Here is a 25,361-nt window from a genome sequence, read left to right as displayed (position 1 = left end):
AGCGCGCCGGGGCGGGGCGGGGCGCGAGCAGACGCAGAAGAGCCTGGGGTGGCTGGCGAGCCGTACCGTGGCCTCTGCTCCGAGAGCGCCCGGCCGTCTACGGCCGCTTGCCAGTCAGCGCCCGGCCCGAGGGACGCGCCGGCGGCCATGGCGCACCGGTGCCTGCTGCTGTGGGGCCGGGGCGCCTGCCGGACCCGCGGGCTGCCCCCGATGCTCGTGCCTGGCGGCCGCGCGGGCCCGACCGAGCGGCTCTGCCTGCGGAAGGTGAGTCCGGCGCCCCCGGCCCGCTTCCGGCCGACGACCCGCTTCCGGCCCGGCTCCGGGAGTCAAGGTCACGGGCCCTGCTCTCGGCGTGGGTCCCCGGCCCGGGTGGAGACGGGCCTCGGAGCGGCGGGGCTGCCCTGGGCCTGGGAGGCCTGCGGAGCGGAGCGCGTCGGGAGCCGGCGGCGAGGGCTCGGGGGTGGGGCTGTCGCCGTCCGGCGGACACGACGCCTAACAACCGGGATCGTTAACGGTGTCCCCCCCCCAGAGGAGCGCCGCTCTGCCGCCGTCAGGCCCGGGCTCCCAGAGCCGATGTCGGCTGTGCGCGCGGCGGACCCGCCTCGCGCAGGTTGACCACGACCGCGCACGGAGCCCCGGGGGTGGTGGGCGAGCCCTGGGGTCAGTCGCTAGATGCCCTGGAGGAAGTGTTCTCAGTCTTTACACGGAAAGGGCAGTGATAGCACCTGCATTCCTGATGTTTTCTCCTCGAAGCCCCCTTGCCAGCCAGGGTTATTCGGCTTCGTCTCTTACTCAGAATGGCCGTGCACTAGGCCTTTTTTCCGTTTCTTGCATTACATCCATTTCCCCGTCTTACCTTGCTCGAATTCCTCTTTTGTCCCTTGTGAATATTGGACTCAGACATGTAATAAGCAGATAGGCATCTGCCTTGTGAGTTTGTAGGGTTTTTTGTCAGGAATCTTATCTAAAAGGCCTTTCTTTCGAGTGGCACTATAGTTTCCGTGAATCTTCGATGCTGAGGTGTAAGGAAGTCTCCTGCTTGTGGAAGTCGGTGCCACATATTCCCTGGTACTGCCCTGAAGATCTGGGTGGGGACGCCAGGGCATTACTCTGCTACCTGCAAGGGACGCTGAGAGGACAGATTTTCCTCTACGTTTGTCCATCTGTTAAAAATCTGTTCTCACAGTGAGGTTCCTGGGGAAAAGATTTTGATGTGTGGTCTCAGGTATAATCCTCAAAGGATTGAAACCGATGCTTCACAACTAAAAAGTACTCACATCGTCAGACGTAAAACCTAATTCTCTAAATTGGGGTCCTCTGTACTTAAATTTTGCAAATTCATAATCTTTTATATGTATTGTTCTTTGAATGGGCTTAGATTAGATAGAGGAAAAATATTTAATTGATGGTTCTTTTGTAGAAAATAATCTCATCATTAAATACAGTCACGGGGGTTATTGCTAGAGGTATTCCAGGTCAATGCAATTTGAAAAGAGAGCCTAAAGGGGGCTGATTATTCAGCAAGCTAATAATGTTTATGAAGTACATACTGTGTACCCATTTCTGTACTTTATTGTGATACAAAGACTTGCTTAATACGGTGTTAATAAAGAACCCTTGCTCTCAAGTAGCTTTCAGAATGATTGGAAATGATAATGTAAATCTGGGTATTGCCACACAATTTTAAAAGTGTTTTTCCATATATTATCACATTTGACCCTCACAGTAGTATCCCTGGGCATTCGTTGTTTTCTCCCACTGCAGGTGCATGACTGTGAGTCCCCTAATATCATGAGATATGTTGAAGATCATGATGCAAAAAATCAGATTTCCAGCTTCACCAAAATTAAAAGTTTTGATACTGTTTGCCTGGTGAACTGTGAGTCTTTCAAATCCCAGGCTAGGTGTCACTTCCCTGTGACATGCATGGCTAGGTCCCTTAAACATGTAACCACTTCCTTCTCTGTGCCACCTCTGTACCTTTCTACTTAAGGTTTTGTATTGTTGCACGTGCGGTGCCGTCCTGTAATTGATTTGTTCCCAGGACTCTTCCTTACTCTTCTGAGTTTCTTCGAGGCAGCACTGGTTCTGGTCCCCCTGTGGGCTCCCCACTGCTTGGCAACACCTGGCCTGGAGCAGATATTCAGTGACTTCTTGCCCTGTCCAGCTTGGATAACAGGTCATTTCAATCCACACCCGCAATGGATTTGGCATTGGAACATATTTATTGACATATGGCACACTCTTATCCATTATCAGTGGTTATTTCTTAGGCCAAGTGTTCCCAGCCGTCAGGGAGGGCCCAACATAACAGAAGCTCCAAGTTCTCTCAGACCAGCATTGCTGTCTACCAAGAACAGTATCAGTGTTTCTGTCTTACTTTGCTATTAATTGTGCATTAATTTGGAATTAAATCAGCTCATTCTTTTTTGGTTTTTAGTTGATTATTTAATCCAGGTATCATAAAATCCACCGTTTTCAAGTGTACTGTTCCGTGGTTTTTAGTATATTCATAAGTTTGTGCAACCATTACCACTATCTAATTCCAGAACATTTTCATCACTCAAATAGAAGCCCTATAACCAGTAGCAGTCATGCCCCATTTCTCCCCAACCATTCCTCCAGCCCCAGGCAACTACTAATCTACAGTCTCTGTGGATTTGCCTATTTTGGACATTTCATATAAATGGAGTCATGTAATATGTGACCTTTTGTGTCTGGTTTCTTTAACTTAGCATAATGTTTTCAAGGTTTCATGGTAGCGTGTATCAGTACTTCATTCCTTTTTTATGGCTGAATAAAATTCCATTGTGTGCATATACCACATTTTGTCTGTTCATCATCAGTTGATGGACATTTGGGTTGTTTCCACTTTTTGGCTATTATGAATAATGCTACTATGAACATTCATGTACAAGGTTTTGTGTGGACATATGTTTTCAGTTTTCTTGAGTAGGAATGGATTTGCTGGATCACGTGGTAACTGAACTCTACGTTTAACATTTTGAGAATGCCAAACTTTCCCAAAGTGGCTGTACCCATCACCCCAGCAGTGCACAAGAGTTCCAGTTTCTGCAGATCCTCACCAACACTTGTTATTGTCTCTCTTTTTTATTATGGCCACACTTGTGGATGTGAAGTGATTTTATATGGTTTTGTGGTATTTTGTTTTTCTCATCAGACCGTAAAGGAGGCAAGTGAGGATGGATACTAATGCAGATGAACTTCACTTTAAACATTCTCACCTGTATGTAAAAGCTTGTCCTAAAAAATGGTGGTGAATTTTCATTTTTCAAAAGGATAGGATTACTTGAACTTTTCCACTGCCAAATTTGGATATAGCCCCTCAGTGGACCTTGCCGTTGATTGCTTTTAATTGTGCACCTAAATATTTAATAAGGAGCTTGTTCAGTTTGTTTACATTATATTCTGACTTATATAGGCAGTATTTACAAACAATTTTTAGCAGCATGTTATTTAAAGCAGAGATATATCTGTAAAGGGACTTGTCAGGATGGCAGTATATCAAATACCTTTAGCAAATGTTACTAGTACAAGGGCTATCAGTGACATTGGACCATAACTTTCTTGTCTTTGAACACAGATAAATTTAGTATTGTGTTCACAAGCGGCATTGTTCTGTAATTTCAGGTAAATGACCTTGTAGTGTGATAGACCCTGCAAGTGAGGCAGCAGATGTTCCATGTCAGAGTTTGCCTTTTGAATGCTACAAATTAAGTAAACAATGCCAGAGTGAACGTGTTGGTAGAGAATCGTAATTGGGCTGCAGCTCTTAATTAGGTATGATTTGAAGTACTCTCGTTTTCTGGGCGAATTGTGTATCTCCTAGTTCTTGCTGCACTAGAACGGCCCAGGGCTGGACAACCCTAGTCCTCCCTCAGTGGGGGAGCCGTTCTATTCTAGTCTGTAACTGCCTGTTGAAGGGAGAAGCATTTGATCCACTTGGTGGTATTAGGAAATGAAGCTCTTTTCATTCTTACCTTGATGTAACCTTCATGCTTTTATTTATATGTTGTGTTGCAGCTTTATCAATATGCTACAACTCAAGCAAAAGCCAGCAGAAGTTCTCTTCTGACAGATGTGATTGCTGCTTATCAAAGATTCTGTTCTCGGCCTCCAAAAGGTAAACATTTAGATGTGACTGTGACGGTAGACAGTCTTGTGACAGAGACTCGCTGTCAGCGGGCGTTGACAAGGCAGGTGCAGAGGCGTTGTTTCGGTTGATTCCTAAGTCATGTCTCATCTTATAACCCACCCCACCTCCTCCTGTGTGATTGCAGCGATGACAGTGTGTCACCTTCAAATGTGGCACCTTTGTCGGTAATGAGGTGGGCAGGCCAGTGAGGCCTTTCCCTGTGACTCCTCGGGGTTGTGAGCTGTATTATCTAGACTTTGATTTACTCCCTACACAAGCAATGTTATACTTCTAGCTTGTGCTTTTTAGTGATGAATCAGCTGCTTTAAAAACAAAGAGCGGGCTTCCCTGGTGGTGCAGTGGTTGAGAATCTGCCTGCCAATGCAGGGGACACGGGTTGGAGCCCTGGTCTGGGAAGATCCCACATGCCGCGGAGCAACTGGGCTCGTGAGCCACAACTACTGAGCCTGCGCGTCTGGAGCCTGTGCTCCGCAGCAAGAGAGGCCGCGATAGTGAGAGGCCCACACACCGCAATGAAGAATGGCCCCTGCTCGCCGCAGCTAGAGAAAGCCCTCGCACAGAAACAAAGACCCAACACAGCTAAAAATAAATAAATAAATAAATGTATTTATTTTAAATAAATAAATAAAAATAAAAACAAAGAGCACGGGCTTCTCTGGTGGCGCAGTGGTTGAGAATCTGCCTGCCAATGCAGGGGACACGGGTTCGAGCCCTGGTCTGGGAAGATCCCACATGCCGCGGAGCAACTACGCCCGTGAGCCACAACTACTGAGCCTGCGCGTCTGGAGCCTGTGCTCCGCAACAGGAGAGGCCGCGATAGTGAGAGGCCCGCGCACCGCGATGAAGAGTGACCCCCACTTGCCGCAGCTAGAGAAAGCCCTCGCACAGAAACGAAGACCCAATACAGCCAATAAATAAATAAATAAATAAATAAATAAATCAACCCTATTAAAAAAAAAAAATAGAAATTTAAAAAAAAAAAAAAAAAAAAACAAAGAGCACGTACACAAAACTTGATGAATTTTAGTTTGAGGATATGTATTTTTTTCCTTTTCTAACAGGATTTGAAAAATACTTTCCCAATGGGAAAAATGGAAAAAAAGCTAGTGAACCTAAAGAAGTTATGGGAGAAAAAAAAGGTACCTTTTCAAAAGATTATGTTTGAACTTACTGTTTTCCCCTAATATATGATGTTGCTGATAGTTTTCACTGAACAAAGAAAATCTTAAGTCAGTTCTGAAACTGTAGTCTAGGAGCACATATAAAATTCTGTTTCGTTTTATCTTAATTTTCTGCTCATATTTCTTGTCATTTTTCAAATTGAATTAATTGAAGTTTACCTTAGAGATATTGGCTGGTCAGTATCAGTCATATCTAACTGCATATTTGGTAAGTACATTTGGCACATGTTATCAATACATGCAATTTACTTGACATGTATTGTGAGTGCAGTGTTTTTCAAGTTGTTCCTCGGAGGCTTATCGTCCCTTAGCGACTCAGAGAGGGTTTGTCAGAGCCGGCGGCTTGGGGCCCTGTGTGGGTCCCAGGCCCTGTTCCCCTTTCACGTGTGATAGCATTTAGCACAGTGCCCAGCACGTGCTGGCATTCAGCTGGCATCGTTTCCTTCTAGGGAAATATAAGGAAAAATAAAATACAGCCTTTGTTTTTAAGTGAACTTGGGTCTCGTTGGAGGGACAAATACATGCTAAGAGAATGTGGAGCATGAAAGCCAGGCCAGAGCTGAGGAAGGAGCAGTGCTGTGTGGGCTGATGGAGCGCTGGTGACTGGGCGACTTCCTGTTGACCTTGGTTTGGGACTGATTAATGGTGATTGGTCCACTTTTTAAATATAACCTATTGGGTACCTTTTGCATATATGTTACTTTGTCCCAGAGTACATGGGACATCTTTCAACAACTTTAGAAATGTGCCTCCTCTTTATTTCCCAGGCCTGGGCCTCTTAGCGGTGGGCTTGCCTCTCTGAGACCCTGCCTCACTTAAGATAGGGGTGCGGGAGCTCCCTGTGTGCATCTCGGAGGGGTGAGCACAGCAGGAAGCCCAGGCCATGAAGCCCTGCAGGTGACTGGGTGCTGAAGCCTCCTGGCCTGCACAGTGAGGGGGTGGCTTCCCAGGAGTTGAAGATGTCAGAACAGTATTCGTGGGTCTTTGAAAGGATGGAGAAGTGGGGGAAAGGGAAGGTATTAGTGACTGTATTAGTTTCCTAGGGCTGCCAGAACAAAGTTCCACAACTGGGTGTCAGAAGCAACAGTATGTCTCTCAGTTCTGGAGGCTGGATGTCCAAGATCAGTGTATTGGCAGGCGGCAGGGTTGGTTTCTCCTGAGGGTCGTGAGGGAAAGGTCTGTTCCAGGCCTTCTCCTTGGCTTATAGACAGCCATCTTCTGCCTGGGTCTCTTCATGTCTCCTTTTTTCTGTGCATGTCTGTGTCCAAATGTCCCCTTTTTATAAGAACATTAATCATGTTGGATTAGGACTCACCCATGTGACCTCATTTCAACTTGTGTATTTTGGTGAAGACCCTAAGATCACTGGGGAGTAGGACTCCAGCAAATGAGTTTGGAGGACACAGTTCAACTCATGACAGTGACTAATTTCAGATTCTTACCAACAGATTTTATGGGGATGAGGTGGGTTTGTTGGTGGTGGTGGTGGTTTTGTTTTTGGCCAGTTATCAAAATCATGTCTTTCCTGCAGAAGAAACTGTTAAGTGTTCACTTCAGGGCTTGGGGCAGGGCGGGGGCACCTACTTTTTACCTTCAGGTGGGAACTCAGGAACGCACTCATGTGCACTCAGATCCCAGCTCTGTCACTTGCTCACTGTCACTGAGCACTGCACCAGGTGATCAGCAGGCATGTCAGCCCCTTTCTTATCTGTAAGATGGGCAGAGTCGTGTGTCTGCTGGTCCTTGGGTAAGTGTGCAGCTCGTGAGACCATGCGTGTGAAGCTCCAGGAGCCTCCCTGAGGGCTACCCCTCTCTCTCTTAGTCTCAGGCTTCCTCATAGCACTTTGTTTAGTAACTGATCAGTTGCCATGTGTTTTGCAATAAAACTTTATTAAACGGTATTAATGAAAACATTGCTGAGAGATAGGAAATCCTGCTGTGCCGCTGTACACACTCTCTGTCTGTGAACAGAACCGAAGCCAGCGGCTGCCCCGCGTCCTTCTGGAGGAGGAGTTGGTGGTGGTGGAAAACGAGGTGGGAAGAAAGATGATTCTCACTGGTGGTCCAGGTTCCAGAAGGTTTGATTCCACACTGTGTGGTTGACGTTGGGGCTCTGGGGTGGCATTCATGGCATTGGAAGGGATTTGCATCCAGCACAGCGTAGACTGTGTTGTTACATTGCATGCTTCACAGAAATGTCTCCTTCCTTGCCCAGGGTGACGTTCCGTGGGATGACAAGGAATTCAGGATGTACTTTCTCTGGACCGCCCTGTTTTGGGGAGGAGTCCTGTTTTACTTCCTGTTCAAGAGCTCCGGGAGAGAAATCACATGGAAGGACTTTGTCAATAACTATCTTTCCAAAGGAGTAGTAAGTATTGTGTGGGCCCGCAGGCTGCAGGGGTTCAAAGGGTGGGGTTCAGATGAGGCCAATAAAGTGATAAACAGCCACCAAGTTAGCCAGGCTTGTTCGTCATCAAGTCCCGTGTTGGATTTTTCTAATGCTGGAAAGTACTGCAACCAAGGAACCTGTTTGTTTTGACCCAGCAGTCCCAAATTTACCACGAACTCCTTTTATTTCTTTTCATGCTAGAGCCTTGCTTTGGAGCCACAGCTTCTGACTGTTGCTCTGGCGTCCCCGTCTGCTCCCATCATTCCTCTTGTGCCCTCGGGTGCCTCTCCTCCCTGCACCTTTCCCAGCCTCTCCCAGCTCCTTTACACCTTCACTGCTTGTAATCTCCTGTGGGCCGGAAAGTGGGTGAATAGGTGATTCAGTGTTTACAGTGAGAGCCATGGGCTCTGAGTGAAGGCCTGGGCATGAGCTCTGTGCTGCCGGGCTGGGTCTTTGCCCAGTGAGACCCGGTTTCAGCTCATTTAAGATGCTGTGGATTGTAAGGCACATGTTATTTTACATGTTACTAAGAAAGATTGAGTGAGCCGCCAGTGAAACTGTGTAATACCATCAGTTGTCAACATGCATCCCAATGTCTGAGAGGTTAAAATATGAAAAATGCCCATCTTAGACTTGATGAAGTAAAGTGGTAGTAAGAGAACGAGGATTAGGCCTGCTCTGTAACCTTGGGGAAATGATTTAAGCTCTCAATACTGGATTTTTCTTCAATGAAATGAGTAAAATAAAGATGTTAATACTTAAGAAATATAAAGAATCTAAAATTATTTTTAAAGGTCGTACAGTAAGGTGAGGATGGACAAAATGGAAACGATTATCTACTCAGATTTTTGAAGCAAGTGAGGCTCTCACCTGTGTGATTCCCAGGTGTCGTGAGGAGCCTGCTTTCTAAGAAGTGACTCCTATCCTTCGAGTGTGGGGACAGGTCCTGGCTTTGTAGCCACATCTCCTCCTGACCTGCTGGTTCTCTGCACTCAGTCTACCGTTGCCCCAGCAGTTTTATGGGGGGTAGAGTTCTATAGTCCTTTCCAGATGGTGAGCCCCTATTCCGGTTCCTCCTGGAACCTTCCAGGGCTCCCTCACTTCGCATATTGGGCTCGTACCTTCCAGACTTCCTGCCAGAGCAGACTTGACAGCGGCAGGAAACAGGCCCCCCCAAAAGTGCTCCACTCCGCAGCAGCCAGAGCCCTCAGGGTGAGGTGTACAAGCGATCTTCAGGACCCTGTGTAGTTAGAAGCTTGCAGGAAAATCAAGTTTAAACCATTTTATACCGTAGAGGGGCAGAAATTTTAAAATCTTACAATAGCAAGTGAGGACAGTAGTGTTTTGGAGAGCGATTTTGCCCTGCAGCCTAGCCGGACTGTGTTTATCTATAGGTACGTATCCCAGGGAAGTTCTTGAAGATATGTCCAGATGGTATACACAGGAATGTTCACAGCAGCATTGTTTGTGATGGGGGAGCGTTTGAAACAGCCTGAATGTCTGTGAACAGGAGAATGGACCAATACCTTGAGGTGTACTTATAAAATGGGGTACCCTGCAGAACTGACATGTCAGCAAGGAGAACCTTACAAATACAAGGACAGAAGAAAAAGTTGTAGAAAAGTACATGCCAGATGAGACCATTTTTAAAGTTTAAAAACAGGCAGAAGTGAGTGTCTGTTTAGGGTGGGGTCTCTGTGGCCTGGGACCAGGCCCTGCTTTGGGGTGGCCAGCACCCGCTGCAGAGAGCGGCCGCATCTGGGTGACCGGGGGCTTCAGCAGTGTTTGTGATGTTTTCTTTCTCAAGCAGGAGGGGGCAACACGGGGAATCCTTACGTTATCTTCTTTCTTTACTTTATATTCTTTTGTGTGTCTGAAATGTAGGCATTTCAGATGAGCTTAAAAGAATATCTCAAGTCTTTGTGTAAATTTATGTTTGAATATTTAACTTCTTAAAATTCCAGGTAGACAGACTGGAAGTCGTCAACAAGCGTTTTGTTCGAGTGACTTTTACACCAGGAAAAACTCCTGTTGATGGGGTAAATGATTTTATTAATTGATATGAATTAGCTGTAAATTAACTTTTCAGATGTAAAACTGAAAAGCAAGCATTCCCTCACGTTGCGGTATCCATGTATGCTGGCCGCGTCGGAGCTGGGCAGCGCAGCAGCCAGGATCCTCACTAACAGTGAGGATGTGAACGTTGTGTCCGTAACGTGTGCAGGGACTGGGCAGTGGTTTTGGTTTTGGTTTGGTTTGGTGATCACGTTGGCTGTTCATTTAGGAACCAGTGAGTGAAATCTAGTTTTCAGTATTCCAGTATCTATGATTTTTCAAGACTGAGAAAACAGTTGTTTGGTTAAGAAAAAAAATGTTAAAAATCTGAATTGCTTATGTCTTAAGACACCTTTTGTCAAATCAGTTTAAGAAGCATTCTGGTCGTATCTCTCCCAACTGTTTTGTGATGTTATATTATTTTAATTTCCATTTCTGTTCTTATTTAAAAAAAAACATTTGTATTTCTTGTCCAACCAGTTTGAACTGTGTTCCAGAGACCCCAGAGTGGGTTGAGGGGATTATGGGGGGGAGAGGGGAGGGGGCAGATGAGGTTTCCAGGTGATTCCCAGCCCTCCTGGGCCCAACCCCCAGGCCCACTCCTAGCCCCTGGGCATCCTGCGATCTCACAGCTCCTCTAGGGCCAGGCCTCTTCCAGGCTGCATCCCTTCTATCTCAGGATGCCTTCGCTTCACCATTTCATCGTCATCCTGCCTGGATGGGGCCACATTTAAGGAAAAAGAGAACTGATGGTGACCGTGTCTCTGATAACGTATCAATAAATATAAGAATATCTGTAACGTCATAGGACTTTGGTATTTCAGTCACTGTTAGGAAAGTTGTTTGAATTGTCTTAATCCCCACCCCCCATTCTCTTTATCTTATGATGAAATGTTCATTAATAACCATGCTACTTTTTTTTTTCTCAGAACTATTCCTCAGACTTTTAGTGCTGGGAATTAAATTGGCACTCCCTTTCAAGAGGACAGTTTGGCAGTGTGTGTATCAGCAGTTTTGAAAGTACGCATATACCCAGTAATTTTGCTTCAGTGATAATCCTAGGGAAATAATTAGGGATGCATGTAAAGGTGTCTGTGCAAGGATGTCCTCCAAAACATTGTTTATAGGGCAAAAAATTGAACCATATAAACAGGCCCGTTAGGCCCCTGGTCAGCAGTAGCGGCTCCTCACGTCCCTCTTTAATCGCCTGCTGGGGCTCGGCTCTCAGTAGGGCCTGCTCCTCCCTGGGGAGCAGTTTTTACACTTAGTACTGGCATGCACAAGCATTTTCATATTGAAATTCGTACCATCTTATTATAAATTACTTTGTATCACTCCTTTATATTACAGTTAAGGTTTTATGTTGATTTCTTTTCAAAATTGTGCGTATTTCAAGATTGTAAAAGGGGTATTATGAAACCTTGAAAAAACAACATCAAAATTGCTAATAGTGTTTATCTCTGGATATTGAGGTCATGGATGCTTTTTATTTTCATTATGTTTGTGTTTCTTTAGTTTTTTACAGAGAATATATATTGCCTGTTTAATAAAGACTATTTCAAGCTTTCGGAAATGGGTCTAAGATTTTCAGTGTCCAACTGCTTATGGCATAGCGATATTAATTGCTGTGCTGTGCTGTATAAGCACAGGCTTTGGAGTCTGACACACTTGGCCTCAGATAAGCTCTGCTCTTTACTAGCTCTATGGCCTAACCCCTGGAAGCCTCAGTTTCTTTATCTTTAAAATGGGAGTGACACTAATGCTCCTAGGGCTTAGCTCTCAAATGAGATTATGTAGGTCAGTGGTGGTTGTCAAACCTCAGTGTGCATAGGAATCACCTGCGGAGCTGGGACCCACCCCAGAGGGTCTCACCTAGGTCTTGTCCCTGGAATCTCCGTGCTGCTGGGCCTTGGTCCGCCTGACTCTCTGATGTGAGGCATCATTTAGCTTGTTGCCCCGTTGGTGGTGGGAGCCAAGTTGGGGAGTGTTCTGTCATTGACACATTTGGGGCCTATAACCACAGGAATCGTGTAGCTTTGTCTGTGAACAACTTACTGAGAACTATTGTTATATAATATTATACAACTTACTCGCCGTCTTTTGTTTTTAGACACATGGAGAGAAACACCAGAGTGACGGCCCCCACTCAGTAACCCTGGTGGTGGAAGGGTTGCGGGGACGTGTTGCTCTTGTCTGTGTACACGTCTCAAGTGTCTGAGGTTTACGTGTTTTTTAGGTGTTTGCAGGTTAGAGGAGGAATAAAGTCTTTCGGGGCTGTGCAGTGCAGCTGATACTTGCCGGGTGCTGGGAACAGGGGCCAGTGTGTGGGGAAGCTCCAGAGGTGGGAGTGGTTGTGTCGGAGAGCCAGTGTGGCCTGCTGGTTATTGTCGCTGGCCCTGGAGCCAGTCTGCCTGGGCTGGCTTCCTAGATGTGTAACCGTGGGCGGTGAGGTCACCCCTGTAGTTTTGTCCTCTGTCATACGGGGACAGTAAACGCCAGCACGGTGGGGAACCCTGTGCTGGCGGGGAGCATCGCCATTGCCTCCAGCCCTTCGGGTGTCCCTCCCTAGGGTCCCAGGAACTCCCAGGTCCAGTGACTGGAGGGGATTTCTGCCCCATTGGGTGGAGCTGCCTCCTAGCGGTCGGTGATCGCACCGCCTTCTGAGGACCCAGGGTGTCGTGGTGCATCTGGGGCTGGGAACCGTCCCAACACTGAGAAGTGCCATCACTGCCGCAGGCTGGTGTTTAGTTTGGGACCAGGCAGCTAAGAAGTTCCTGGGAAGTGGACAAGAGGAAAAGGACGCTTGTTTGTTTATGAAAAGGGTTGTCTTTTCAAAGAGAGTTTTCATTTTTCAAGTTTACAATTTTAGGACCGTGGAGGAATGCTGCTATAGAAATGCTTACTGGCTGAGGCTTGTCAAGGGTTCTCACTGAGTGAAGCTTAGTCACTGCATTGTTAAAACAAGTCTTGTGTTATTGTTGGGTTTTTTAATTTGTAAATTTGCAGTATTTCTGAAAAATTCTTGGAAAGTTGAATCCTTTGTAAATTGAATCCTTTGTTTCCTCTTCATTCCCCTAACAAAATTAGGATATTTTGTTTTTCTGTCCTTACAGCAATATGTCTGGTTCAATATTGGCAGTGTGGACACCTTTGAGCGGAATCTGGAAACTTTACAGCAGGAATTGGGCATAGAAGGGGAGAATCGGGTCCCTGTGGTCTACATTGCTGAGAGTGACGGGTAAGAAGCGTGTCTGTGAACACAGGAGGCTGCCTGTGCCCCTGGGCTCACTGTGTGTTCTGTCACCAGGGGGCATCGCATCACACTTTATATTCTCAACAGGCCTCTCAGTTTGGCCAGAGTTCTTTTCAACCATTAGTAACTTACTAGTTTACTGGAGACTGGTTGATTTTCTGCATGTTAATATTTATCTTGATTAAGCAGTGGTTTGGGGTTAATGTCCAATGCACCGTTCTTGAGTAGGATTTTAGCATAAAGAGCCCGTTTGTGTTAAAGAGTGGCATTCCCACCTTTTAACTATCCTTTACATTTGTATTTCACAGAGTTTCCAGGATTTTTAAGTAATGCTTCTTCCTCTCTGGTCAGAGCTGCTTCTTCACTTAAAGGTTATTTGTCTTTAGAAAGGCTACTTCAGGTCTGAGTCTTTCAGGAACAGCTTGTTGATTTCAGGAGTTGCTTGTCTTTGGGTTTATTTGGGAATACATGGCCTTTGAGTGCTCACCCATGGACGCCCTGGTAGATCTCCTGGTGGTGACCCCATTTGCATTAAATGCAGAACGCATACCTTGATTTAGTTACCCGTTTGAGAGTGAAAGTAGAAATAAAGCTTAATTTTTTTGTACATGTAAGAGAGCAGAGAAAGGGGTAGCTAGCATGTTATTGAGCTGATGGTCTTACTCGGCTTCAGGGAGTCTCTTGAGTCTTGGTGTATGTAGATCTGCAATCTACCTGCAGTATTATTAATAGATCCAGCTAGCTGCCAAGATTATTTCACACGTGATGCAATATATCCCTTGGTCCCCGAAGTTATCATATAATTACTTAACTTTGTAGGCTGGTCCTGAAACATTACACAAAGTTTTGTTGCACCATTCCTTAAACCTTTATTGTCAGTGTGTTTATTTTTTTTCTCCAGAAATAAACCAAAGGTAAATTGTTCATGGTTTAAATGCTATAGCAGCATTTAAAATTTTATAATAGATGAAAAATTAGAAAGCTAATCCTGGTTTTATTCTTGTTTTGTTTTGTTTTTTACATAAACCATGTATCAGGTTTTGACCTAAATTTCTTAGGGTAAGTTAAACTAAATTGCAGTCTGTTACCCAGTATAAGTATATGTCTGTGCCCGTGGTTGTGTGGAAATTGACTTTATTAAGACAAACAGAAAGCAAAAGGCTGTAGGTCATCCTTGAGCCGCTCCCCCCAGGGCAGGCACGGGTTGGAGGGCACCCCTGCCCCTGGGTCTCTGAGCCTGCACGAGCCGCCCAGAGACAGCTTTCACCACTGTTGCCTTCGCAAGGATTGAATATTTGGAAGACATCTCTTCAGAATAAGTTGATGCATTCCAATAAGAGAACTGGAATTTCTACCCAGGCTAACACCAGAATCATGTTAAAATTGTTAAATGAGCAATTTGAACGAAATTTCTTTGAAATTTTGATGTAGTGATAGTAAATCACAGGTCTGTCCTGTGCATAAATGGTGGTTCTTGAGGTAGGAATAAAGCACCACTGGACAGCGTACGTGTTAGGAACAGGTTTTTCTTTGGTCTTTCTGAGATTCTCCTTCAAGTGATACTGACACACTAAGAGTCTCCTTGTGCCTCAGATGTACCTGGATAGCCCGGTGTTGCACAGGCAGAAACCGTGCGCAGTTACGGGGTGGCGGGTCCCTCGCAGGGCAGCCGAGCCAGGGCCGCCCGCCTGAGCGCTGCGCTGTCGTGTGGCCCCCAGCTCCTTCCTGCTGAGCATGCTGCCCACCGTGCTCATCATCACCTTCCTGCTCTACACCATCCGGAGGGGGCCGGCCGGCATCGGCCGCACGGGCCGGGGCATGGGCGGACTCTTCAGTGTCGGAGAAACCACTGCCAAGGTCCTAAAGGACGAGATAGATGTGAAGTTCAAAGATGTGGCGGGCTGCGAGGAGGCCAAGCTAGAGATAATGGAATTTGTGAATTTCCTGAAAAACCCAAAGCAGTACCAAGACCTAGGAGCAAAAATCCCAAAGGTAAAATGAACTTCCAGAAGACGGTTTTCAGCTCATTAACCCAAAAATCTTCTGAAGTATTTCTTGATCTCTGAAGTTACAATTTTATGAAGTTTGATTACTTATAAAGTAGCTCTTTTTCTCTCCTTCCTCCATCTTAACTTACTAGTCTCCGTTTAACTTGCGCGTCTCTTCAGGTCGGCTGTCCTGCGTGGATGTGTCTTCTTGCAGGTAGCGTGTGCTCCCGAGAAAATGTGTGTCCTCTCCCCTTGGTTTGCTGCCTTCTCCCTCCAGGGCCACTTAGACACCCCCCTCTCAGCAGCCCCGAGCACATTGCCTCTGCTGTGACCTCGCTGTCCCTCCCTCAGCACCATGAGCAGGCCTGGCCTGGAACTCAGGTTCGTGGCCCAGGACTCCATGGAGGACAGACCTCCCCCAGCCCACTGCATGCCATGGGTAGCCTTGCCCATCTTTGTGTCCCCAGGGCCAGGCTCAGGCGTTAAGTAAATGAAGAGAAAATGTTTAACTAATTCTTTTTAAAACCCGTTAATAAAGTTTACTTTAAAGGAGTCCTTTGTAAAGGGAATCATAATTTCCTTGATTTCATGTCCTGCCTGCCTCCATGGATAAAAAGTCACATTTTATAGTTCTGTAATTTGCTATACTTGCATACCTGTTCACATCATATTTAGGCATCTCCACGACTTAAGTAATTACAGTGTTTGAGCAAACATAGTATTCTTTTTAAGTTCATCATTGGTTATTAGATTTTTACTTCATTTGTGAAATTTTACAGGAAAGAAAATAAGCAAAATGTAAGTGGGAAGTGTGATATTTGTGTCTCCTTGAATTATTGAAGTAAACCTCAGGCGGTTTATTAGTAGATTCCCAGCTTAAGTCACCCTTTATATACTGTTAGGTCTAAAAAGAAACACTAAAAGTCTTAAAAAGTAAGAGAAGTATTTCAAATTTCACATTGTTACCAAGTTTTTTAAAACAGTATAGTCTCTAATAGTCTTTTCCTTTCTCTTCTCACTAATATAATTACTTTCTCTATGTTTCTCTAATATAATTTCTAATATATTTCTCTATATTTCTCATATAATTTTCTTTCTCTTCTTACTAATATAATGTTACTAATATTCTTACTAATATAATTACTATCATTGTTCACATGTTTAAGAAATATTTAGTGTATATCACTAAAATTTGTAGACAGATTTATACCTTGGAATTATTTATGGATATGCAATTTATTTTTCTGAAATTCTGGTCAAATATACTTTCTCTTTTTTGTATCTGAAGGGTGCCATTCTCACCGGTCCTCCAGGCACTGGGAAGACACTGCTGGCGAAGGCCACAGCCGGAGAAGCCAACGTCCCTTTCATCACCGTTAGTGGATCTGAGTTCTTGGAGATGTTTGTCGGTGTGGGTCCAGCTAGAGTAAGTCTCACCTCACACTGTATTAACTCAGCAGGTCAGAAGGTGGGCGCAGGGCCCCCACTGCCGTGGTCTGAGGGCAGGGCGACAGCTGGCTGGGCTCGGGAGGGTCATGCCTCTGCTGTGTGTACACGTCGCTGGGTGTTTGAGTAAGTGTCTGCTGTTACTGCCTGCCTCGGGCGTGAAGGGGGCCCGGGGTGGTTGGACTTATAAACTGAATACAAACTTTACAACTCTACCTGTTACCTTTTAGTAGGACAAAGATATGTAGCGTCAGTTTGTTGGTGTTCGTGCTTCTTACATAACAATAACTGATGAGCTTTTAGAAATAATATTTGCTCACCTTACATAAGTTTCCCACCATTTGCCATGTGACTTCTTTGCTGCTTGTAACTTTTTAAATTTGTACTGTACAGGGTGTGACACAGGATGGCCTTCCTGGGGGACAGGAAGCTTGATGTCTGTTTTATTGGGAGGATAACACTCACTTGTCAAGTGACTCCAGTGCTTACATTTTCATCCAGGTCCGTGACTTATTTGCCCTCGCTCGGAAGAATGCCCCTTGCATCCTCTTCATCGATGAAATAGATGCTGTGGGAAGGAAGAGAGGAAGGGGCAACTTCGGGGGGCAGAGTGAGCAGGAGAATACCCTCAACCAGCTGCTGGTGGAAATGGATGGTGAATATTCAAGTCTTTTGTGTTTTGAACTGTGCTAATTGTTCTTCATGTTTCTAAAATGAGAGTCCTGTGCTGATACAGAGAGCAAAGAGGGTTTGCTAAAATAAACAGCCCTATCGAAAGGCTCTTTTATTCCAGTACAGGTAATAGCAAAATAGTCTTGCCTGGCAGCCTGCCGTAACTTAATATTGGTGTTAAGATGGCATTTGTACCTGGTGCCAAATAAGAGAAAAACTGGTGAAATGCTTCACTAAAGAATCATAATCTCATTCTCAAACCATTTATGATTCTGAAGGATCAGGAAAACCCATGCGTTAGCAAGTGCGAATTTGGCAGATTTTGAGCAGGTCTGCGTTCCTCGGCCGGGCATGGGAGCCAGACTGAGAAGGTGGGGCTGATCCTCAGCTCTGCGGACCCCCGTGCACAGCAGAGCCCACCCTGGAGGAACGGGCCAGGCTCCTTCAGTGCCAGGGTCCTGGGGGTGACGGCTCTGTGGCCACGGCATTGCCGTTTGAGAAATGGCCAGTCAGACGAGCAGGCTGAGTCTGCAGAAGAGGTTGGAGGTGGGGTGGTGCCTGCCTTCAGATATGCAGTGAGTGGTCCCTGTGGCCCAGGGAGTTCAGACACTTCCTTTGCAAATTTAACCTTACTGATTTTTTAAAACTTGGTAAAGTTGACAACGTAATCTACATTTCTAGTTACATAAATTAAAATCTTTGGTAATTTGTCTTTAGTAGTTGATCCTTAAATCTTTAAGTCTTATACTATATATGACTTAATCATTAAGGACAAGATGAATAGTAAGAAAAATCATTAAGTTTGTGACTTAAAAAATCACTAGATAATAAACAGAAAACTAAAGTGGTGTGTCTCGTGCTCATACGTTCTGGACAGGCACGCTGTCACCTTCTTCCTCACGGCGTTTAACAATGGTGATGCCTTTGTTCTATTTCCAGGCTTTAACACAACGACGAACGTGGTCATTTTGGCGGGCACCAACCGACCAGATATCCTGGACCCCGCGCTGATGAGGCCAGGGCGCTTCGACAGGCAGATCTTTATTGGTGAGATGGTTTTCCCTGGATTCAGGCCAGTTCTTGTGAGGAGGGGTACAACTGTTTCACTATGGGTTTTTTTTTCCTTAAAAATAATTTTTCAAGGACCGCCGGACATAAAAGGAAGAGCCTCTATTTTCAAAGTTCACCTCCGACCACTGAAACTAGACAGCACCCTGGAAAAGGAGAAGCTGGCAAGAAGACTCGCATCCTTGACCCCGGGGTTTTCAGGTAGGTGAGCACGACCTGCTGTTGTGTCTACAGGATGTGACCCTTCCTTTCTTGTTCCCTCTCTCCCTTCTTCCGAACTTAACATGAAATAGAAGGGACCATCTATCTACAGCCTGAGAAGGTTATATACACGGGCACAGGCACCTTCAATGTCCCAGGGGCCTGACTTTTTAATATTTTTTGTTGAGCACATACATTGTGTTATGGCCTATTTGTGTCCCTGTATACTTTCTCTGTAAAGGTAATTTACAGAGACCTAAGGATCTAGAAAGCTTTTGGCAAGCTTCTCATGTTTAACTTTCGTTGTTTAACTGAATGCATTAGGTCATTTTAATGCCTATGTATTTCATTATATTTCAGCAGATTGCCCAATATCCACTTAAGTCACTTTCCCAACAGAGATGGTGGAACTAAGTTGATGGGCATTTTAAAGCGCTGTCTTAGTTTGCTGTCATTGCACAGTCTCTAAAGGTGGAGGGCTGCCTGTGGGCATCTGTCTGCTGCTGATACTTGCAGCGCGCAATTCAGGGGCCAGATTGTGCGAGGCAGGACTGAGCGCTACAGCCTGCTGCTGGTGGACAGTTGGCCCGGGTTCCCTTCTTCACAATGTGTGACCAGTGAGCTCAGGTGTATTTGGTGGGTGAGCCGTTGTGTGTGTCCCTTTCACAGGAGCCGATGTTGCCAACGTCTGCAATGAAGCTGCTTTGATCGCTGCGAGACACCTTTCAGATTCCATAAATCAGAAACACTTCGAACAAGCAATTGAACGAGTAATTGGCGGTAAGGCATCTGGTGGGACCCACGACCAAGGGCGGATGGCGTGAGTTTGAGGCCGGGGCGTGTATCTGCCCAGGCCTGGGGCTCGCCGGCACCCTGTCGGATGGGTCTGAGACGCCACCCTCATGCTGCACGGGCAGCAAGCAGGGAGGTGTCCTCCCCTGAATTATAGCATCATAGCAATCTAGTTTTTCTAAAACACTCACAACCTCCCTGTTTCCAAAAATTTCATCGCATGAGTTAAATGTGCTCTAAGCTAGATATAGGTGATGGATGAACAGCTGTAACAACCGTTTGACTGGGAAATGCTCACCTGTCAAGCAGGGTTGGCCAGTAATGTGTTTTCCTTGCTTTCTAGAGAGCTTATAGTTAATACCGTTAAAAAGATAACTAGGAGTTCGAGAACTTGGGCATCCAGAGGAGGGAATGGCACCGCAGCCAGGCAGGCTCCACAGAAGAGCGGGGTTTAAACTGGGCTCAGGAGGAGGAGGGGATGTGGTGTGAACGCGGGTGAGCAGAGGAGCAGGTCATGGCCTGTGCCTCAGGGCGGGAGGTGAGTTGCTCAGACTCCAGTTCCTGTGGGAAGGAAGACAAAGTGGAGAGAGGTGTTGAAGCCTAGATTTTAGCGAGCCTTGAGTGTTAAGAGCTTTTTTAATGTTGTTTTGCGGCCAGTATTGTACTAACACGAGTTTTCCTGAGCCACTGAGTAACGGGATAGTCAGTGATAGTTCAGGAAGATGCATCTTTGAAGAAGAGGCGCGTCTGGAGGCAGAGCCCCTACTGGTCCTTAACGTGCGGTAGCAGACATGAGCGTGAGAGCCCCATGGCCACAGGTGGGAAGGGCGTCCTCGGGGCCGCTGGTTTGGCGGGAAGTGAGCCGGGGCGGGATGTCCCCGTGGGGTCCTGCGCACGGCCGTGGTTCCCGTGGTGCGGGGTGGGTGAGGGCACGGGCCACGCAGCCGACAGCCGAGGGGGAAACGGCTGTCAGCAGTTTCCGAAGCTTGTTTTGTGCCACAGGCCTGGCAGGCTCATTAGCAGGTGAGACAAGGAGTAGGTGCCACTGCAGGGGAGCCGGGAGGGGCCGGGCGTTGGTTGGTGGGGGGAGTTGTAGCGGGGCCGAGTGAGTGACTGGACCGTTTGAGATTCGTTAGGGAAAAGAAAAAGTCTAAGATGACAGAGTTGTGAGTGGAGTTAAAATACCTCACTGTAAACACAGGAGAAGACTCTTTGTGTTCTTTTAGGTCAGGGGGAAGCGGGGGAGGGGGGCGTGTTTAGTAGGAAAATGAGTTTGTGAAAGAGGCCAGGGCGGCGGGTGGGGCAGAGCCCTTGCCCTGAGGGGCACGGGCGTGCCGTTCACGCTCAGCCGCTGGGGCCAGCACGCGCCCTGTGACTGGATCGCGAGCGGAGGAGAGGAAATCCTGTGACAAGCTGGGGGTTCTTGTGTTTTGGGGACATGAGAACTGCGTGTCTGTGTCTGGAGCACAGGGCTGTCCACCTGCCCTCTCCCCACCCACTGGCGGCTCTGCGGCGTGTGCTTGTCCTGGGCTGAGTCCTCGGGAACACAGTTCGCCCTCTTTTCTTTTTCAATCTCCCAGACTCCTTAACGTGTTACCAGTTGAGAAATTCTCAGGTGAGTACCTGGAACATGAGAAAGCTGGTGTCACGTGTGAGCTTTGTATCAGTACAGACTACAGCCCAGAGGTGCGGGCGAGCTCCGCGTCCGCCTCCATCCAGGCTGGAGCGGGGGTCCTTCAGTTCTGGCAACACGCGGGCCGGCTCGGGGGCACCTTCTCAGGGCTGCTCTGCGGCTGCACTGCTGGGGGTGCCGGGCTGCTGCCTCGGTCTGTGGGCCTGAGCAGGCATCCCAGGCCCTCTCACGGGCCTGGCTCTCCTCCCACCCTCGTGTGCCCACCACCTCGGCCGGGTCCTTGTCTCCCCCTACTTGGTGATTCCCAATGCCTAGACTAGGCAGTGAGCTCTTTCCAGATGTCTTCGTTTTCTGTGAATTTTATGTGTCAAATTGACCCTAGTGCTGAATTTTACTTTGCATTTCTGTTTATTTCTCAAAACAAGATATGTGACTCGAGTGGGAGAGTAGGAGAAAGTGGGCCTGGGGTGGGGTAGTGAATGCGTTTTGCGGTGGTTGTATATTTTGAAGTTGATGCTTTGCTTTGTTCTGCCCCTGATTGGGAATCTTCCATGGTCACAGGCAGCTTGGTCTCTGAGTCACGATTTAGATGAGACGCTGTGTGGTATCGTGTAAATCTCCTTTGATGTCGGTGTCACTAAAGCAGTGGGTTTTGTTTTCTGTTCTGCATGTCAGGCTTAGAGAAAAAAACTCAGGTTCTGCAGCCCGAGGAGAAGAAGACGGTGGCATACCACGAGGCTGGCCACGCAGTTGCCGGCTGGTATCTGGAGCACGCGGACCCCCTCCTGAAGGTGAGGCAGTTGGCGTGGAACAGACGGTGGCCACACGGGGCCACGTGGCAGGAACATCTGCTGATGGTGTTGGGGTGAAGGGGTCACACAGATGAGTTCTAAAGTTTGGAAAGGAAAGTGTGCAGAAGCTGGAGGGGTTCACTCTGGAAAAGCAGTTGCTACCGTGGGTCAGGCTTGGGCGTCTGGGGCTCTCTTGCCCAGAGGGTTTCCCTGACTCCACAGAGAAAATGAAGGGCAAGCCACACACCTTGGAAATACTTGCAGTACGTGTATATGACAGAGGACGGACGTGTACCTGGAATACATAAAGGACTCTTAAAATTCAGTGGTAGGGAAACAAGCAACCCTGTAAAATAATAGGCAAGATGTATGCGCATGTACTTCCCAAGAGAAGGAATAGGAATGGGCGCCAGGCACGTGAAGATACTGGATGCCCTAAGTCACCGGGAGGTGTGGGTGGAACCCTGCCGAAGCTCCACGTGTCCCGAGGTCAGTCCAGTTGGCCCCCATGCCTGCGAACGGGCACCTGACCGGGGGCAGCCACTGTGGAAACCAGTTAGGCAGTTTCTCATAAAGGTGACAAATGCTTCCAATACAACCAAACGGTCCCACTCCTGTGTGTTTACCCAAGAGAAATAAAAACATGTCCATGGAATACTTTTACTGCTTCATCTGTAATAGCAGTAAACCAGAAAGAGCCCCCAAAGTCCTTCAAGAAGGAGTGGATGTTTGGTGTGTTTTTACCCAGTGATTGCTCTGCGGCAGTGGAGCCGAGTGCACTGTTAACACAGCCGGCAGTGGGGGTGGGTCTCGGGGACAGTGACACAGACCAGATACGGTGAAGTCCATACTGTATGAGGCCATTTACTGCAGTTCTAGAAATTGCAACTCAGCTGTGGGGGCGGGGGAGGGGACTTCAGGGAGAAGAGGAAGATGTTTTGTATCTTGGTTGTGGGAGAGGCTGTTTGTCGGAACTCACTGAACTGTAACCTGTAACTGGGCGCATTGATTGTAAAAATTAAAGGAATCTACTCAATTGCAACAAGAGGACTAGAAAACGAAGGCTGCTGGCCCCTCTGCCTGCCTCCTGGGAAGCGGGGTAGGCGGGGCCGGCGGTCAAGTCTGGAGGGGTCGCCACTCAGCAGCAGCCCTGTTGTCAGGACTGAACACTTCCAGTTGAGCTTTATAAGAGACAAGAAATACTTTATAGACCTCTCGGGTGAGGTTACCCTAAGAGAAAATGCTCTCCTGGACGGGCCCTCCCACCCAGCTCCTCCAGCCGAGTCGGCGGTGCTTTCCTCGCCAGTGAGTCTCCCTGTGGCTCCACATCAGCCTCCCGTGGCCGCGTCCGTCCTCAGCGCGCCGTGTGTTCTCCTCGTCAGGTGTCCATCATCCCTCGGGGCAAAGGGCTGGGCTACGCGCAGTACTTACCCAAGGAGCAGTACCTCTACACCAAAGAGCAGCTCCTGGACAGGATGTGCATGACTCTGGGCGGCCGCGTGTCAGAGGAGATCTTCTTCGGGAGAATCACAACCGGCGCTCAGGACGACTTGCGAAAAGTGACTCAGAGTGCGTATGCTCAGGTGAGTGTGGGCGGGGTCATCTTGCATCCTCACCTGCACCAACGGCTCTGGAACAGCACTGCTGTTTGACTGGTCTAGGCTTTCCAGGCAAGGGTTACTTCTTAAGAGAAATCCATTTTAAAACAATCAAAACTTAGGAAAAGAAACCCTTGTTTTGAGAGTTCGGTCTTTCAAGTTTATTACTAAGAGTGTATAAAGCACATCAGTAGAGTTTATGTTCAGTTACAAGCCTGTGGGATCCCGCGTGGACTCCCTGGTGCCTGTCCCTTCTGGTCCTTTCTGCTGGGAGCAGCCATTCCCCTGTTTCCTTTAAGTTTATCCCGGCTGCCTCCATCCCCAGACAAGGTCATTTTGCTGTCGTGGAACTTGATGTCAGTGACTTTCTTTGGGAACTCCTTTTATTCATATGTCAGCTCTTCTGGGCCTGTTACTTTCCCATACCTTTCATTTTTCTTGGGACTTCCCTGGTGGTCCAGTGGTTAAGACTCCAAGCTTCCAATGCAGGGGACGCGGGTTATATCCCTGGTTGGGGAACTAAGATCACATGTGCCGCGTAGCACTGCCAAAAAAAAAAAACCCAAAAAAACCAATAATTTTTCTTAGGGCATTTGTTTGTTGGGGTTGTTTGCTCTTGTGTTCTTTCCAGTTTAATCTCCATTTTAAAAAATAATTGTAATGTTTTCTTTTCTTATTTCCTGCATTCTAGCACCTCATCTAAATTTTCTGATTCTGACTTAATATTATTCTTTCTTATTTTCCTTCACCTTCCTGATTTCGGTTAGCCTTTTCTGAAGTTGTGGGTTACAGTTTTCATCTGTTTTATGGACGTCTCTCCATCCCACTTCCCTTATCTATGTAGACATTATTCTCCTTACTTTCTTCTCATAACAACTTTGTAAGGGATTTTTCTGTTGCCCACTTTTACATGAAGTTTGTTTTCCTGATCTCTTAGGAAGGAGGTGGATTAAGACAGTTTTTCTAGTTTTACGGTTTTAGAATTTCTTTCCTGCTGTTTTCATAAACTTTTAAAAAACGTGACTTCCTACTTTCTGATCTGTTCCTGCTCCCGTCTTTTATCTGCGCCTTCTCTTTTCTGGTCAGTTTGGATTTTACTTCCACAGCTTCTTCTTAATGTGGGGTTTTTGTGTGGTTAGTGTGGGGGTCTCATGGGGTGTAGGCCGGGCCCCGTGGACTCAGGGAGAATGCAGATGCCCCTTGCAGGTTCCTGGAGCCCGGGCGACGCGGGAGGAGCCTCTGGGCGGCCTGGGTGGTTCCTCCCGTCTGTTGGATGCTCCTTGCCTGTCCTCACCTCCCCTCGTGCAGAGCGATTTCAAGCAGGTCTCGTCACCGTTGGGGTTTGTCCCTGCCCGTTTGCCGCCTGCCTTGTAGATGTTGCCTGTGGGTCTCTGGTCTTGTCCTCCCAACCTCCATCTACGCAGAACACCCTGGTCTACTTGGCCGACTCAAGGCCGCCGTGTCGTTTTTGCGGGTTAACGAGTAGTACTGCAGTGAGGTGTGTGGATTTCATGTCAGTGGATTTGCTGCCATTTTATAAAAACCTGTGGGCAGAAATGGATGCCCACCACTAGTCATGCATTCTTTTTCAGATTGTTCAGTTCGGCATGAATGAAAAGGTCGGGCAAATCTCCTTTGACCTCCCCCGTCAGGGGGACATGGTGTTGGAAAAGCCTTACAGCGAAGCCACGGCCAGACTGATAGATGACGAAGTACGAATACTTATCAACGATGCTTACAAGAGGACAGTCGCTCTTCTCACAGAAAAGAAAGCAGATGTGGAAAAGGTGGGTGCCGGCTGCACCAATGATTCTCTGCACGGTTTTGCAGAAAGAGTTGAGACTGATGGCTTGACTGGTTGGTTGGTTTGTAGACGCCAACGTCCCCTGTGCCTGTTAATCCCAGGCTCCTTCCTCCATCCTGATGCTGTGTCTGCTGTCTCTGTGGGGCTGGGGGGATGTGGGAGGAACAGCAGCGGGCACGATCCCGGCTGCTGGTTCTTAGGAATGTGAGCGCGGGATTAACGAAGTCTGTTCACACCAGACACACAGTTGAACCTGCACTCACCCACCAAGTGCTTCCAGATGCAGAGCCCGGTGGCCTGATCGGGATTGACC

At 47.3% G+C, this 25,361-nt stretch overlaps 1 protein-coding gene across 3 annotated transcripts in view; it reads left to right on the top strand.

Moving 5' to 3' along the window:
* Nucleotides 1-20: 20 nt before the first annotated feature.
* AFG3L2 (AFG3 like matrix AAA peptidase subunit 2) overlaps nt 21-25,361 on the top strand; it is a 27,732-nt gene continuing 2,391 nt past the window's right edge. Inside the window, exons 1-16 of one of the 3 annotated variants that reach the window (XM_057526986.1) lie at nt 21-264; nt 4,045-4,144; nt 5,239-5,316; nt 7,330-7,436; nt 7,574-7,726; nt 9,712-9,786; nt 12,916-13,040; nt 14,774-15,047; nt 16,332-16,469; nt 16,991-17,144; nt 18,101-18,208; nt 18,305-18,430; nt 19,100-19,210; nt 21,531-21,646; nt 23,029-23,229; nt 24,837-25,031. In XM_057526986.1, the coding sequence (XP_057382969.1) occupies nt 148-264; nt 4,045-4,144; nt 5,239-5,316; nt 7,330-7,436; nt 7,574-7,726; nt 9,712-9,786; nt 12,916-13,040; nt 14,774-15,047; nt 16,332-16,469; nt 16,991-17,144; nt 18,101-18,208; nt 18,305-18,430; nt 19,100-19,210; nt 21,531-21,646; nt 23,029-23,229; nt 24,837-25,031 (2,178 nt within the window). In that variant the 5' untranslated portion in view covers nt 21-147. Of the gene's footprint in view, nt 265-4,044; nt 4,145-5,238; nt 5,317-7,327; nt 7,437-7,573; nt 7,727-9,711; nt 9,787-12,915; nt 13,041-14,773; nt 15,048-16,331; nt 16,470-16,990; nt 17,145-18,100; nt 18,209-18,304; nt 18,431-19,099; nt 19,211-21,530; nt 21,647-23,028; nt 23,230-24,836; nt 25,032-25,361 lie in introns of those variants that run through there. The other 2 variants (XM_057526985.1, XM_057526987.1) reach the window with 2 other exon arrangements.

This window comes from Balaenoptera acutorostrata, chromosome 13 (assembly GCF_949987535.1).
Source record: "Balaenoptera acutorostrata chromosome 13, mBalAcu1.1, whole genome shotgun sequence".
Taxonomy (NCBI): Eukaryota; Metazoa; Chordata; class Mammalia; order Artiodactyla; family Balaenopteridae; genus Balaenoptera; species Balaenoptera acutorostrata.
The sequence above is the reverse complement of the archived record's forward strand: the minus strand, read 5'-3'. Positions and strand labels throughout refer to the sequence as shown.